Below are 15,525 nucleotides of genomic sequence, written 5' to 3' on the forward strand. Positions count from 1 at the left end.
CGACAACGCATGTGCAGGTGCACCAGGGGTCACCCCGATTCTAGGAATTACCACTGCAATATATTTTGTTGGACCAATTGAAATCGCACACGCAAACTGCACCATTTTGACAACGCATGCGCCGTGTCTACTACTGCGTCGAACGTTTTCTTTGTTACTAGCTACTACTAGATTCCACATTTATACACAATATTATGAGGACCAGCTAAATATTTAATATAAAATTTTCAAATTCGCGTAAATTATGAATGTCAATCAAGAATATTTTCTGATGGGTCAGTAGCCAATAATTTAAAATCTGATGTTTGTTAAAATAATTTCAGCGCATATATCGAGTCTGGCGGCTTACGATTAGACCGTGCCATTTATAGTAAGGATATTTAAATATTATAATACTTTTAAATAATATATTTAATGTTGATTATAGACTCCTCGAGACATGATTATTCGGATTGCGTGTCTTTTCTGCCTCATTTTTTCTCATGAGATGTTGTATTTTGACTATTTATCTTATTTAATCGTAACTCACTGGACGCTTATTATATATATAAGACGTTAGTTAGTTAGTTCAACCTACTCAGTCTTGAGCTTCGTGCTTAAACTTACTCCACGTTTTTCAGATACCTTTAATATCCGTTACAATGCTACGGTGCCACTGCTTTTTAGCCCTTCTTTTTTCCTCCAGTTTTAATATTATATTATTTTAGAGATATGGTCCTGGTCTTTTAAGAAGTGAGGCCGATCCAGTTCAATTTAAATGAAATTAAAAATATTTGTAATTGCTCGGCTCGAAAATTTTGCGTAGAGTATTTTTTAATAATCTTTAATTTTTTTGTTTCAAGTATGAACATTTGCAACGGAGAAGTAAATAAAAGTTATATTGTAATTGAAAATATTACAACGGATTAAGCATTTTTTTTTTGGTCTCGAATAAATATACTTGAAAACTTACTAGAATGATTAAACTAGACAGCTAAAACCTAAAAGTGGAAAACTAATATCCAGTTATGATAAGTCTTAAAATATAATATATCATGAGCTAGTTAATACTACTAATCTTCTAATAACCTTTACATACTAATAGTACCTAGTGGATCAATAAGTTTGGATCATTATTATCATAAAGCATTTGAATGTACCATGTCGGTCAAAAAACATTATAATTTATTTATTTAACATTACTTATCATGTGGCTTTAACTTATTAATTGTTTGATATTAAATGATCATTGCTATCCATAAATTGTATGAATATTTCTTAAATAGTGAAACTACTGGCAACTATTTGATCTAATATGTTATGTCTCTTGCGCCTGCTATTAAGTACAGTGCTTAATGCAAATACCTATTCACCCTTCAGAACTGGATTATAGCTATATATTTGGCACTAATAAGTATGTTAACCCAAAGATCTTTGGGGGAGGCCTTCGGCTGACATGAATGAGTATGTTAACTTCCTACAGAAGTTAGGCAGTAGAATATAAAAAAATAAATAGATTTAGTGCTGCCGTCAGTAAAGTAAGTAGGTACATAGAATTATAGTGGAAAAAAAATTCTGATGTTATACCCATTTTAAGCGAATTCATCTAAAATAAAATGAGCTATTGCAATATTTTTTCAGGTATATTCTATATCGATACAATCTAAATAGGTATTCAACGGGTTACAATATACAAATATAGTATACAAATTTTAAAATTTTCTTTTGCAATCATAATTATTAAGTACCTATATTAAAACAACGAGTCCTACAATGCACAGATTGATCGACATGCTGAATAGTTATCATTACAACACTATATTTTTTGATATTCTACTAAAATAAATACAAACTGTATATTAATCGCCTAGAAGATGTTCATTGGTCAAAATATGAATACACTTAATTGGTTTTCATTTTTGTTGCGAAGTGAAGTTGTGAAGTTATAATTCAATAAAATTTTGGATTCACGTATTACTATTATTTTATTCTGTCTCTAATTTACCGTAAACCATTTATATATTGAAAAATACAGAAAAACAGCTGTTATTTTTATTTTATTGATTTGTTTTACTATTCATAATCGGTAAGGAAAAGTTATAATACTACAAATTAATATAAAATATTTTAACATTAGCAGCGAGAATGTCCTACTTCCACAATATGGAATTGCAATATGTCAGTGGCAACATTCGAGAAAGATCAATAAATAAGGCAGCTAGAGATAGCGTAGAAGCGACGGCTCTCACGGTAGTCGGCAGTGCAGTTCTACTTTCAAACATACATGGAGTGATTCGTATTAAGTCGAATTTTACTGTGTGAAATTATAATCTTTAATTATTTACTGAATAACTGAATGAGTGGTAATTAGTTAAATAAGTTATGCCGTAAAATGTTTCTGTTTTCAAAATCGGGCATTTTTTTATTTTGCAAGACTTACCTGTGAATTAGTTCGTTGTGACTGATACACTGTTCTAATTTAATTTAGTTTAAAAAGTGAAAACTGATAAAAAAACACTAGTATAAAAGTGTGTGCATATTACTGAAACAAATACATTTTCCACCCCGCTAAGGACACTATCTGACTATTAAGTATATTCGTAATAGAAACTCATGTAGTTTGTAACTACTGGGTACATTTTCGACGCGGTCTCGACACTATAAAGGAAGCGCAATGAATACTCCTTGCTTTAGTGGGGGCTCCGACAGGCTTATTCACGAAGCCGATCAACTAATATCGTATATTGAAAGAGGCTCCACAGTACAAAAGTTTTATCCTCGTAAGCGTCCCGAGCGTCGCATGTTGTCTGTGCGCCGTGAAACCCACCAAGTGATCTGGTTCAGACAAGGAACCCTGACCCGGAACGCTTTCGAAGGTTCCATAGACATTCGAGATATTAAAGAAGTGAGGATTGGTAAAGCATCAAAAGATTTTGAGAAATGGCCTGAGGAGACAAAGCGACTGGAGAACTCTAAATGTTTCACTATTTACTATGGCACAGAATTTAAACTGCGCTTGTCGTCATTTGCAGGTAAATAGTTTTATAAGTCACTGCCAAGTTCTGGTAATAAAAGCACTATGTGAGATATTGCTTTATTGTCTATATTTGTCACGGTCAAGGCTATGAGTACATTTGTTATGCTTTCATATAAACGTACATATGATTTGGCATTTAAAATGAACTCTGCTTACATTACAGCCCAAACCGATAAGGAATGCGAAGCTTGGAAACAAGGCTTAAGGTTTCTCATTGAAGAAGCCATAAATGCTTCATACCCTTTACAAATAGAGAGGTGGCTGAGAAAAGAATTTTATGCCATTGAAAACCACAATGAGAAGTTAGTATATTGTTGAAATATGTTTTTTTGCTTAAAAATATTACAATATTTGATTAAATTGTATATTGCAATATTACAAATTATAATTATTTATAGTAGGTTATATAAAAAACAAATAATATGAGAATTATGTTATTCTATATACAAATAGACAAAGACAAAACAGTTAAGTTCACTTTTCTTCATGGGTGAATCAATTTATTTTTGCATTTGTTTGGCTACTAGTGACAAGATCTCTTCGACATCTCTCGTCAATAAAAGTGATCAAAACAGGACATTTTTTGTTATGATTCATATTGCATTTAGAGCATAGACATTATTATGTTTATATTTCAACTTCTGGTTAAACGCTATAAATTTGTAGGTTTTCTTAACTGAAAATTCATTACTCTTTTATTTATTTAAGAAAAATAATATTAATGAAATTAAACTAATTAAGCAATATATGTATACATATATACATACAGGTTTCAATTATTTAATATAAATATCTAAAACTGAAACATATTGAGAATTTTTTGATAAATTATATAAGTGAAACCAGAATTGGTTATGAACTAATAATGTATTTCCTTTGATCAGAGTAACACTGAAGGATGTCAAAGGATTTTTACCAAAAATCAATTGTAAAATTGCAACGAGTAGATTAAGGGATTTGTTTCAAGAGATTGATAACAACAGGAGAGGGGAAATTGGCTTTGATGATTTCTCTTCCCTCTACCACAGACTTATCTTTGATGAAAATGTAAGTTGTGTTCTTATTTTCTTTGATATAATCTTTATTAAAGCATGTGCTTGAAGTGGAAAAATTGCTTACACATAAGTTACTTACTACATTGTTAATTTTATAAATGTAGGGGTAAATCCACTTTACATAGACAATATGTTGTCAGCATATTGGGAGGAACACAAAATAACTGGTAAATATTTATTTATCTAGCAAAAATAATTTATTAATAAAATAAACTTTTTTGATTAAAGTGAAAGAGTAAATGAGTGAAGGGAAACAATCTAGCAGACTTTGCTTGCTTCTTTGATGTTTATCTAAATGATTATTTTTACAAATTGATTAAAAAAAACGGATTATATTTTTATGATAATAGAATCAGGTTCATCATTAGGCCACAAACAATAAAAATCTGATGAGCTTATTGGCAACCTGGTTTCTTAAGTATCTACTGGATTTTGTTAAAATTGTTGTAAAGTGGCTCTTACCCTCAACTTTCCAATCAATGTTTTCTTCAAATTTGTTGTACTTCAATATATTTATTTGCAGTAGAGCTTGAAAATGCTTTAATTTTTGGAATAATAAAGCAAAATAAATGTTTATGTTGCCAGTTGCCAAGTTATTCAGTTATGAATGATTTTACATTAAAGCTTATGAATTATAAATGTTACCGACTAAATTTAACTTGGAAATTGAGTACAACTTCAACTATAACCATAACATGTTAAAGATTAACCAATGTAAACTACTAAAAAACTATAAACTATGCAATAATGCATAGTAAATATCAGCCACTCAATCAGGCTTCTGTAACGGTCAGCAATATCACCTTTATGAAATTGCTGGTTGACACGGTAGGATCTCGAAGGATTAACGTCTATTAGTTTTTAGGTACGCACACACACTGAGTAAAAGTATAAACCTTTGTTTTTCTGTTCATTACTATTGGGTAAGCTTTATCTTACAATATTGTTTGATATCACCAATGATACTATTTCTTTTGAACACATATACTGATATTTATATTAAATTCAACAAGACACTGAAAAAAGGAACTACTTTTATAATAATATTATTAACTAAAACCTTCTTCTAAACGAGTGGCATGTTCTGGTATAAGTTTTACGGTATATAATATTACTTTAGTAGTTCGTTTAGTTAAGCGTTTCAAACAAAACGTCTCCTCATTTATAAGTATTGATGATAGTCGGTAACATTTACTTGTAGTAGATAAGCTCGCGCAATACCGAGGTATAGTAGCAATGTGGTTCATGTTGTGTTTGTGCCGATACGAATACTGCAACGCAACGCGACCTATCCACAGAACATTCAAGATATATTTGACACGTACAACCTATACTGTGTCAATGGTACATCGGTATTGTTGCGCGATTTCCAAAAGTTTCTACTAGCCGAGCAGAACGATCGCCTCGGTGAAGATGAGGTTCGCTCGTCACAGTTCATTAGGGACTACTTGAGAGACCCGCAGCGAGATATATACGAGCCTTACTTCAAGCTGAACGAGGTGAGTGGTCAACAAACGTAGGTATACGTATGTTGTTATGTTTATAACTGTACTTCATGAATTATTCATTACGTATGTATATGCCATTTGCAGTTTGTCGAAATGTTGTTTTCTAAACAAAATTCAATATGGGACAGCAAAAACGATTACGTAACTCAGGATATGACGAGGCCCCTATCCCATTACTGGATAGCATCCTCGCACAACACGTAAGTGTATGCTATGATAAGTTTAAGATAGTCAAATTCGAATTCAAAAATGTTTAATTTGCATTATTTCTGTAGGTATCTCACCGGCGATCAGTTTTCAAGCGAATCGTCATTAGAAGCATATGTGAGGAGTCTGCGGGCCGGTTGTCGGTGTATCGAGCTAGACTGCTGGGATGGTCCAGATGGAACCCCCTTTATTTATCACGGTCACACGCTTACCACTAAAATTAAATTCATGGACGTTCTACGTACAATTAAGGAACACGCATTCGTAACATCAGACTATCCTGTCATACTGTCGATCGAAGACAACTGCTCTCTTCCGCAACAGCGGCGCATGGCGGGCGCCTTCCAAGACGTTTTTGGGGAAATGCTTTTGGTTCAGCCAGTTGAGAAAAATGAAACGAAGTTGCCTTCGCCGCACGATTTGCGTAGAAAGATCATTTTAAAACACAAGAAGCTTCCAGAAGGCGCCGAGGAAACTTCGTTCGCATTCCGTCAAGAAGAGGGCAGGGACTTAGATCTCCGTAACACTATAAAAAATGGAATCCTTCTCTTGGAAGACCCCGTAGACAAGGAATGGCATCCGCATGCCTTTGTGCTCAGTGATAACAAGATGTACTACATGGAAAATTACACTAGCCACGATGAAACAGACCTCGACAGCGACGGGGAGCCGGACCTAGAGATAACTGCCGTGTCTCAAAACGAGTTGCACTTCGCTGAGTGCTGGTTCCACGGGAAGTTGGCCGGTAACAGACAAGAGGCGGAGGAGCTCCTGCGGGTCCATGCGCATCTTGGAGACGGCACGTTCCTGGTACGCGAAAGTGTCACATTTGTCGGTGACTATTGTCTCTCCTTTTGGAGACAAGACAAGGTTAACCACTGTCGGATCAAGTTGAAGCAAGAACGAGGTGTCACAAAGTACTACCTTATTGACTCAGTTTGTTTCGACAGTTTGTATAGTCTCATTACGCATTACCGTCAGCATCCCTTGAGGAGTCAGGTTAGAAGATTCCCGGTATTTATGTGCACTTGTGTTGTATAAGGGTTATTTGATGTTGACTTTAATGGTTTTGTGATACACATTTAATTGTTATGTGTAGGAATTCCTGATAACATTGAAGAAGCCGGTGCCACAGCCCAAAAAGCACGAGGGCAAGGTGTGGTGGCAGCCGAACTGCTCCCGTGCTCACGCCGAGGAGCTGTTGCGGAAGACGAACATCGACGGTGCCTTCCTCTTGCGGCCCAGCGAAAGGGAGCCCGGCTTCTATGCGATCAGCTTCAGGTACGTACTTCCTACCTTCCTTCATACTGCTCGCTTTGAAATTCGCAGAAAAATTCTTCCGTTGCATAATATTTCGCACTTGACTCAATCGCCCTCCCGCTCTATAGAACAGAAAAGGAGATAAAGCATTGCCGCGTTAAGCAAGATGGCCGGCTGTTCACGATCGGCACATACAACTTCGAGAATCTCGTAGACCTCGTCTCCTACTACGAGAAACATCCTCTCTATAAGAAAGTGAAGCTGTGGTACCCGATCAACGACGACATCGTGAGGAGAAACATGACGGTGATTATAGATTATAGTAGTTGTAGATATTTTTAGATAAGCTAACGGTTTCATTGATGTGAGTTTAATTTTCCTATTTTTATAAAATATAAATTTCTAAGATCATTTTGAATTTATTGTATGTTTGATAAATAATTTCTAAAATGTTTTGTTTGCGTCTCGAATATGTATGTATGGCGTGTGTTCATAATAAATTCATCAACTCGCAGGAACCAGACGACAGCTCGGTGTACGGAACACCTGGTTACATGGATCCTGCATCATTTATTTCCAAGGTAATAAATTTGAATATACAAATTGTCTCAGAACTTTAGTTACCGTCTGATTTCTGATCTGAGCTCGTTTTGTTGAATCTTTTTTTTATAATATTCGCACTTTTAATATAGGGTTGAATTTGATTTCGTCGGTATGTATTTGTTTTTAATTCTGCGAGGAAGTTTATCCCTCTCAAATGTCATTCCATTAACCGATCGCGGAATTTAAATAATGTTTCCTAGTGATGACGTAAGCAAGGTACGAATATATTGTGCAGATAAATATTCCTACGGTATTCACATGGTTCCGCCTCCAATATTGACGATAAAAAGTATATCATTGTTTTAAACATTAAATGGGTAATTTTAATTTATTTGAATAAAAGTCTATTATTATAATTTGTTTAACACGAACATTGTTTTATGTATGTATGATACAAATAAGCCTTATTAGTTTTATCCCGAGAATACAATTCTTGTATTTATATAGTTGGGTTTCTATTAATATTATGTATTTGGTTGATTTCACAATTTTTATCTTTATTTAAATTTGAAAAGTTTGATGGAACATAGAAATAGTTATGTGACCGATGCTCTCGCACCAGGTGACGGTGAAGGCGCTCTACGACTACCGAGCGCAGCAGGAGGACGAGCTGTCGTTCTGCAAGCACGCCATCATCACTAACGTGGACAAACCCGACGAGGGTTGGTGGCGCGGCGACTACGGCGGGAAGAGGCAGCACTGGTTCCCCGCCAACTACGTGGAGGTGATCGAGCCGTCGCACGTGCCGGACATGGTGAGTGACTCGGTAGCAAGCCTTCCCCTCGCATTAAACAAGCGTGTCATTGCCAACTTACTGAGTTCCGTCGTTTTATTCTAACAGACCAATATCGACAACGAGACAGCAGCTCTCGGAGCCTTACAGAAAGGTGTAGTAGACGTTCTCGGCGCCGTGGTGGAGCTCGTAGTCGGCGAACAGAGCGGTTCCGCTCGTTGGATTGTACGTATACAGAGCCCGGCCCTGTGCGCGCCCTTCGACATGGCGGCGCCCACCCGAGAAAACGCGTTGGAGTGGATGTCCGCGATCAAGGAGGCCGCTCAAAGCGCCAGCGCCAGGTCCCTGATCAACAAAAAGATGGAACGGACTTGGCGGATCGCAAAAGAAATGTCCGATCTTATCATCTATTGCCGCTCGGTGACTTTCAACGCCGAGAGACTTCGGAACGGATTCGTCTATTACGAGATGTCGTCCTTCCCGGAGAGCAAGGCCGAGCGACTGATGTGCCAACAGGACACCAGCTTCTTCACGAAGTACCACGCGGTGCAGCTCAGCCGGATCTACCCGAAAGGGCAAAGAATCGACTCGTCGAATTACAACCCGATACCTTTCTGGAACGTGGGCTCGCAGATGGTGGCGCTCAACTATCAAACGTCCGACAAGTCCATGCAGGTCAACATGGGTAAATTTAAGGAGAACGGAAACTGCGGGTACGTCCTGAAACCCGACTTTATGTTCGACGAGGGCTACAATCCGTACGACAAGGGTAGCATCACAAAGAGAGTCACCCCGATTAAGGTGATGCTGCGGGTGATCGGTGCGAGGCATCTCTGCAAGACAGGCCGCGGGACGGCCTGCCCCTTCGTCGAGGTGGAGATCATCGGTGCAGACTACGACAGCGGCATTAAACTAACCACGAGAACCATCAGTGAGTATACCACTCTAAACACGATACCTTCCTCGTTGGCATTCAGTATCCCGTGGGTCATCTCGGAGTCGGTGAAGGAAATGATCTAATGAGGCGAATAATGTCCTTAACACAATACAATCATCTTCTTAACTTTATATAAATAATAAATATTTATATAAATATGTCTCATGTATTTTTAACGATTGACTTTATTTTATATATATATAATTAATTTTGTATATAATAATGTGGAGTATATGTGTTGGCTTCCGACGTAAAGACGACAGGAGACGAGGAGAAGTCACAAAAGCCCTGGAGGTTCTACCGAAAGCAATTTGCACGCAAAAGCTTAGGTCTCACAGCTTTCAGCGAATTTGCAGTATAGCACTAACACTGTCAAGAGGAGAAGCCCATAGAATATTTCCTTATACCCAAGACGGTCTTTCCTCATTTCAATGAAACAAGGGGAGATTTGTTTAACAATTTCGAAGTAGATTTCTTGTAGTTGGTCTGTATTTTAATATTTTATGTAACGGGCGCATATTTGACACAATCATGACAGTCGACACATTAAATTACATATAAATTAAACATCAAGCAGTAACCGCCACTATCACACGATCAAATCTGCCTGAGTAATATTTCTCCATTTCACACATTATATAGATTTCCACGTTATTATTATTAACTATTTAATATTCATATATTTTTAATAAGTCTTGTGTTTTTCACTGTAACTTCAACTTGGTCAAAGTTTAGTTGATTTCACCGCGGATTCGGAGTAAGCTAGGTGCCAGTTACCACATGATTTTAGTCCGATATGTCGGAAACTCTTAATCTTATGTTAATTTTAACCCACCACTCACGTCTTTAACATTTTAATCTTATAATTTCAAATATATTTTTTTTACTTTTTAAACGAGTGTGCGGCTTCAGATTCTGGGTATCTAGCCTACTTCAAACCTGTGGCGCCTCCTGTCCTAACGAGTATTAACTGAGGACCTATTCTGTAAGAACAAATTTGAAACTCGATGTTGTCTGTTAGAAAATATGCAAAATTGTCTATATTATAATATTGTCAGGGTGCGCGCATCACAATGGCGTGTCACCTTAAGTCGGTTATCAATATTTTACGATCGGGTCAAGCTTCGAGTGTCACGTTTGTCTCTTACGGAGTATCTTTGACTCGTTCCGATACATATCTGATGTAATCTGATGAAATCTGATGTTACAATAATACTTTTCACTTTCAAGATGGAAAACTTGTTTCATTAAAAATTACTTGTGAATATGACGACACTAAACTTGAGCGCACGTAAAATTACCTGAAACAAGTGAGGAGTGCGACTTTGCATACTATATCTATAATAATTTGTCGTGAGTTATTTAAATTCAGAAATATATGAAGTTAATTTTTCATCTTGAAAGTGAAAAACTTATATCATGATTTCTCCTAGGCCATAGTTTCTCAACCTGTTCAGGCCCGAACCTCCAGAACACTATTTTATCAAAGTTCTAACACGTTTTGGTGACCCATAGCTCTTCCATAGTTACAACGGCTTTGTAACTCTTTGATCGTATTCGTGAATCAATCCTCTATTTCTTACAGTTTAGTATCGCACCATTTTGAGGAGGTTAGTGAACCTAAGATAGTGATCTTTGTGTCTAAATCATAAGAAAAGCTACCTTAAGTTTATTATTAAATTTACCCGGGTCCCAAGGTTGGGAAACATGGTCCTAACTTGAATACAAACTGCATATATAACATTTGACTATAAGACTTGTAACCAATTAATATTTTTTATTCGTTGTAGGGCGAATTGTAAGGTTGTTAAAACGTTGTTGTGACGACGTAGTGGGTCAGTTATTTACAGTTAGACATTAATACTTTTCTTTTTTTCTTGTATCGCCTTGACGTTCAGTTCCCGCTTCTCATGGTAGCTTTAGACATTAGTCGTTGTGCACGGTAGTCGTGTCGATGTTGTTCGCCCCACTGTGACGGTACTGATGCCCCCGATGCCTCCTCAGATGACAACGGAATCAATCCCGTATGGAATACGATATGCGAGTTCGAAGTGGCCAATCCGGACCTCGCCCTCATAAGGTTCTTGGTCCAAGACGAGGATATGTTCGGAGACCCGAATTTCATCGGCCAGGCCACCTACCCATTCCGCGGCATCCGTTCCGGCTACAGGAGCGTCATCCTCAACAACGCCCACTCGGAGGAGCTGGAGCTCTCGTCTCTGCTCGTCCACGTATCCTTTAAAGAAAACTAAATACATCGAGCAGGAAGGCAGGTTTCCGGTCTGTTTTGTAACATAAGCGTTCGTTTTGTTGTATTATCAAGTAGGTAGAGGGCTTGGGTAGTAGGTGGAGCGTGGTGCTGGAAGAGTGAGCTATTGTCGCAGTCGACAGTTGTATCAAAATTTCTATGAGCTTCATTGTAATTAGTGAGAGTTATTGTAATGTTATATAATATTTATTTGTATACAGATCTGATACGCACAAAAAAGCTTATAATAAGTGTAAACAAACGAATTTAATGAATAAACTTCGATTTATTCCGTAATCAATCCCGGCAGACTGAGTCGTTTTGTTCGTCTGGTTGTATTATTTGTAAGGAGACGTGCAAAGATATATTTTGACTCAGTCGGACGTTATGTACACGTGCCGCGGAACGGAGATGCCTCACTTAGCTTTATATTTTGAGTGAATTCTGCGAATGAACTCACTCGCAGGCAACTACTATTAAATAAGTCTATTATATTGTATTCTTTAAAATTATTTTATATAATTATATAATTTTTGATATATTTAAAACACTTTAAAGGTGACTTCTCTATTGGAAAATAAATTATTGTGTAAGAAATAATTAAACCTATATATCATGTATCCGTAGTTTGTTTACTGCGTCTGAATTTAGTGTTTTTAGTAGAAAATAATCTTTACAATTATTTCACCGTGGAATCATTTCGTCAATATTTTTACATAAAAATATTAAAACAAGTGCTTCTGTTATAATGCTACGTTCTCGCGTTCACGTCTATTTGATTATCGACAAACAGTGACTATTGTTACTGTCAGTGCGTTGAGTAATTTAGAATTGCTATAACAAGTATTTCTAATTAATTCGAATAAAATTATAACAAAATATTATAACATTTTGTAAAACATAGTTTCGTTTTCACGTAACGAAAACGTGTTACGTGTTTTGTATATTGTTTAATTTGTAAACAATATATTATATAACTATGTCGACGTATAAAATATTTTCATAAATTTATATGTTTTAAGCGTAATCGTCTTTTTAATGATCAAGTTAAACCTATTTCCGGTTCGTTTGTAATATGTCGTCGCTCGGGCTCACTGGTCAGTGTAAATGTGTAACGAGAGAGCCTACGATGGAAACAAGACTTGTATTAATAAGACGATTAGCTTAAACGTGAATAAAATTATACTAAACGAACGTTCGCCTAGATATTGACTGAGAATGAAATTTGAAAAGAGTGATCGCCAATATAATTGGTCATTTAAGATACGTACAGCGCCGGCGGGGCGATTCTGTAAGGACTCACTACGTATCTCGATCGTGAAACGTCGTGCGACTGTGAGCTGATCTACTGTGATACGCCATTTTGATACGTGTATCCTATCAATTTTATAATTATTATTATAGTCAATGTCGCGTATCACTCTGACATTCCACTCTCGTCTGCGGTGAGTTTCGAGTTTCTGCTTACAGAATAGCCCTGCGTGTTATGTAGCGGAATGGATATATAAACGATAAGAATGTTTAGCATTTCGCTTACGTGCTCTGCTATATACTTATATTGTATTTTATTAGATTAATTGAAAATATATATACTATGTCATGTGAGAAGCTTGTTTTTGTTATTATTTACATGAATTTTGTAAATTCTTGCACTGAATCGAAAATATAATACGCCGATGAAAATGGACGCCAGTGATTATGAGTAAAACTCGACAAGCTTCGTTTATTGTATCATATTTTCGATGAAACTTTTGAGGAAACCCTCGCGGGCCACATGGAATACGGACGTCTGGGTAATAAGGTGGAAAGTAAGAATATACTCTCCCGTTAAGGAAACGGTTACATTAAATTTGACTTAGCGGTGTGCAGTAACCGGCGAATCGGATACTTCGTGTAAACCGATAAAGTGTTTGTTTAAAAATAAGGAATGTAGCCACAAAAAGAGAAGCCACTCAGACGGCGTATTTTAAGACATCCGACCGGGAACGTTTCGGGATATAAAACATTAACAATTTGCAACGAAATGTTATTCCTATATCCGTCCGTGGTCCGACACGTCGTGTACATATTTAATGCATTTGTATCGATTATTCAAATGAGACAAGAACGGGACCGCGCCAGCCGCCCGCCAGTCCGCAGCTGCGAGGCGAGTCCGTCCCGGGTCCCGGCGTGAGTAGCTCTACAGATTATTCGCGTTATATATTACTACACTTGGATATCGACTGCAGCACGCGGTAAACGCATAATTTAGTCTAAAAACACTTAAATATCGACCTTTTTTATTACAAATTTATTAAAACGAAGTTTGTATGAAATATTCGAATAGTAGAATATGATATAATAAAGGGGCAACCGTCCGCGTTCGTTTTTTCAAATATTTTTCATAATTTAGGTAACGTGCGACCAGAGGGCAGCGTAAGCTTAGCGTTTCAGTGCAGGAATGTTCTCGATCCTTTAGATTTACACTTCATTTATACCGTCGAATATATTTGACCTCTGACATCATGTCCTTATGAATATTTCTATTGAAAAGTATATAAAAATTAATTGACATACTAGTGTCATCTACGTGTTTAATCATAATAAAATTTATCCTCATATAATCAAATATTAAAAAAATTAGTACATAAATAAGTACATTATACTATTTATAATAATATCTATCAATAAAAATTCAATAGAATTTGTACCAGGACCGGTCGCCAATAAACCTTCCAATCAAGCAACCTGCTCAGAAGCGAGTTTAAAGGGTTGCCAAATAATTTAATACATTTAAGTATCAAAACAAAGCTTCTTCCTCAATCCGTTTAACAACTGAGGCTGCCGTCGTGGATCCGGGACGTTTGGTACAGATCCTATTGAAATTAAATAACGTAAGATTCGTGTTGCTGTTTCAATGGTGCTGTTTCTGTTGTACACAATACCTAAAGTAGTTTGGCAGAAAATATTTTAGGGCTAAATGAGTTCAGTATTGTGTAGAAAAGAACCGCCATTAGTGTATTTTTAAATTAAGGTACTTCAAAGATTTACATTTTATGACGCGAGCAATGCTTTAACAAAATGTGCCAATCAAAGTAACCATGTGCTAAAATATATATTTAGTTACAAATTTCAGTACACTTAACTCAAAACTTGGAGGGGTTTGTTCTGGCTCGACGTGAATTTGATTTGTAATTTCAGTTCTGATGCTATTGTTCACAATCTCCTTATTGTACAATACCTAAATTCTGTGATGTCAGCTTAGAAACGGTAGTAAGAATTTGAGTATTCTCTATTTAGTTAGGACATTAGAAAACTTATTGCGTTTTAGTATAAATAATAAACTTCGTAACTTCCTGTGAGCACGTTTGGAAACAACAACATTGCCATAGGACGTGCTCCTGTATACGTATCGTTGCTCTTGACGTTACACCATGACTGCTCGCATGTATTCTATCCACATCATCTTGATCTTAATAGATGTTCGTAATGTGTAGTATTGTTAAATAAAAAAATATATAACCAAAAAACAATTATAATCTAAATGTAGTGATATACATATAACCAATATATATGTTAATGTGTGTTATTAGTACAATATACGCCCGACCCGTCCAGCTCGGAAGGGCGAGGTTTTAATAAATACGTACGTTTATCGTGTACGTACTAGTATTCTGTTGCATTTTTAAATATCTAATTATATCATTTTAAACTGACTAAGTTTTGACTGCTGCTTGTAATAACAAATTAATTTTAATTTAGCTAATTGTTTAAATACATTTATAAGTTTTTCAGCTGTGACTTCTAAAAATGTCTTGTTTTTTTTTAATATTTTCTTCGCAACTAAATTTGAAACGTCGCGCAACTTTGCATTTATTTATTGTATTTAAATACGATAGTTTACTCATGTTGTCTTTATTAAATAAGTAATATACTTGATGTAGATTTAGAAATAAAGTAATTGTTATTGTCTCAACTA

The 15,525-nt window shown here is 36.1% G+C and overlaps 1 protein-coding gene across 1 annotated transcript; it reads left to right on the forward strand.

Annotated features, from left to right (window-relative positions):
- Positions 1-2,229: 2,229 nt before the first annotated feature.
- Positions 2,230-14,089, forward strand: LOC125076142 (1-phosphatidylinositol 4,5-bisphosphate phosphodiesterase gamma-1). Its single transcript, XM_047688117.1, has 12 exons — positions 2,230-3,011; positions 3,180-3,318; positions 3,901-4,063; positions 5,370-5,570; positions 5,664-5,779; positions 5,855-6,785; positions 6,886-7,067; positions 7,175-7,352; positions 7,562-7,627; positions 8,212-8,403; positions 8,491-9,313; positions 11,324-14,089. Exons 1-12 carry the CDS (start codon positions 2,654-2,656, stop codon positions 11,569-11,571), a joined length of 3,597 nt encoding a protein of 1,198 aa, XP_047544073.1. The 5' UTR covers positions 2,230-2,653; the 3' UTR covers positions 11,572-14,089.
- Positions 14,090-15,525: the final 1,436 nt, after the last annotated feature.

The sequence above is a fragment of the Vanessa atalanta genome, chromosome Z (genome assembly GCF_905147765.1).
Source record: "Vanessa atalanta chromosome Z, ilVanAtal1.2, whole genome shotgun sequence".
NCBI lineage: Eukaryota > Metazoa > Arthropoda > Insecta > Lepidoptera > Nymphalidae > Vanessa > Vanessa atalanta.

Excerpts from the sequence above, each read along its gene's own strand:
- LOC125076142 (XM_047688117.1), top strand. The coding sequence starts at position 2,654 with ATGAATACTCCTTGCTTTAGTGGGGGCTCCGACAGGCTTATTCACGAA. Across the intron at positions 7,068-7,174 it reads TTCTATGCGATCAGCTTCAG|AACAGAAAAGGAGATAAAGC; the intron begins GTACGTACTTCC and ends CCCGCTCTATAG. Across the intron at positions 9,314-11,323 it reads ACTAACCACGAGAACCATCA|ATGACAACGGAATCAATCCC; the intron begins GTGAGTATACCA and ends ATGCCTCCTCAG.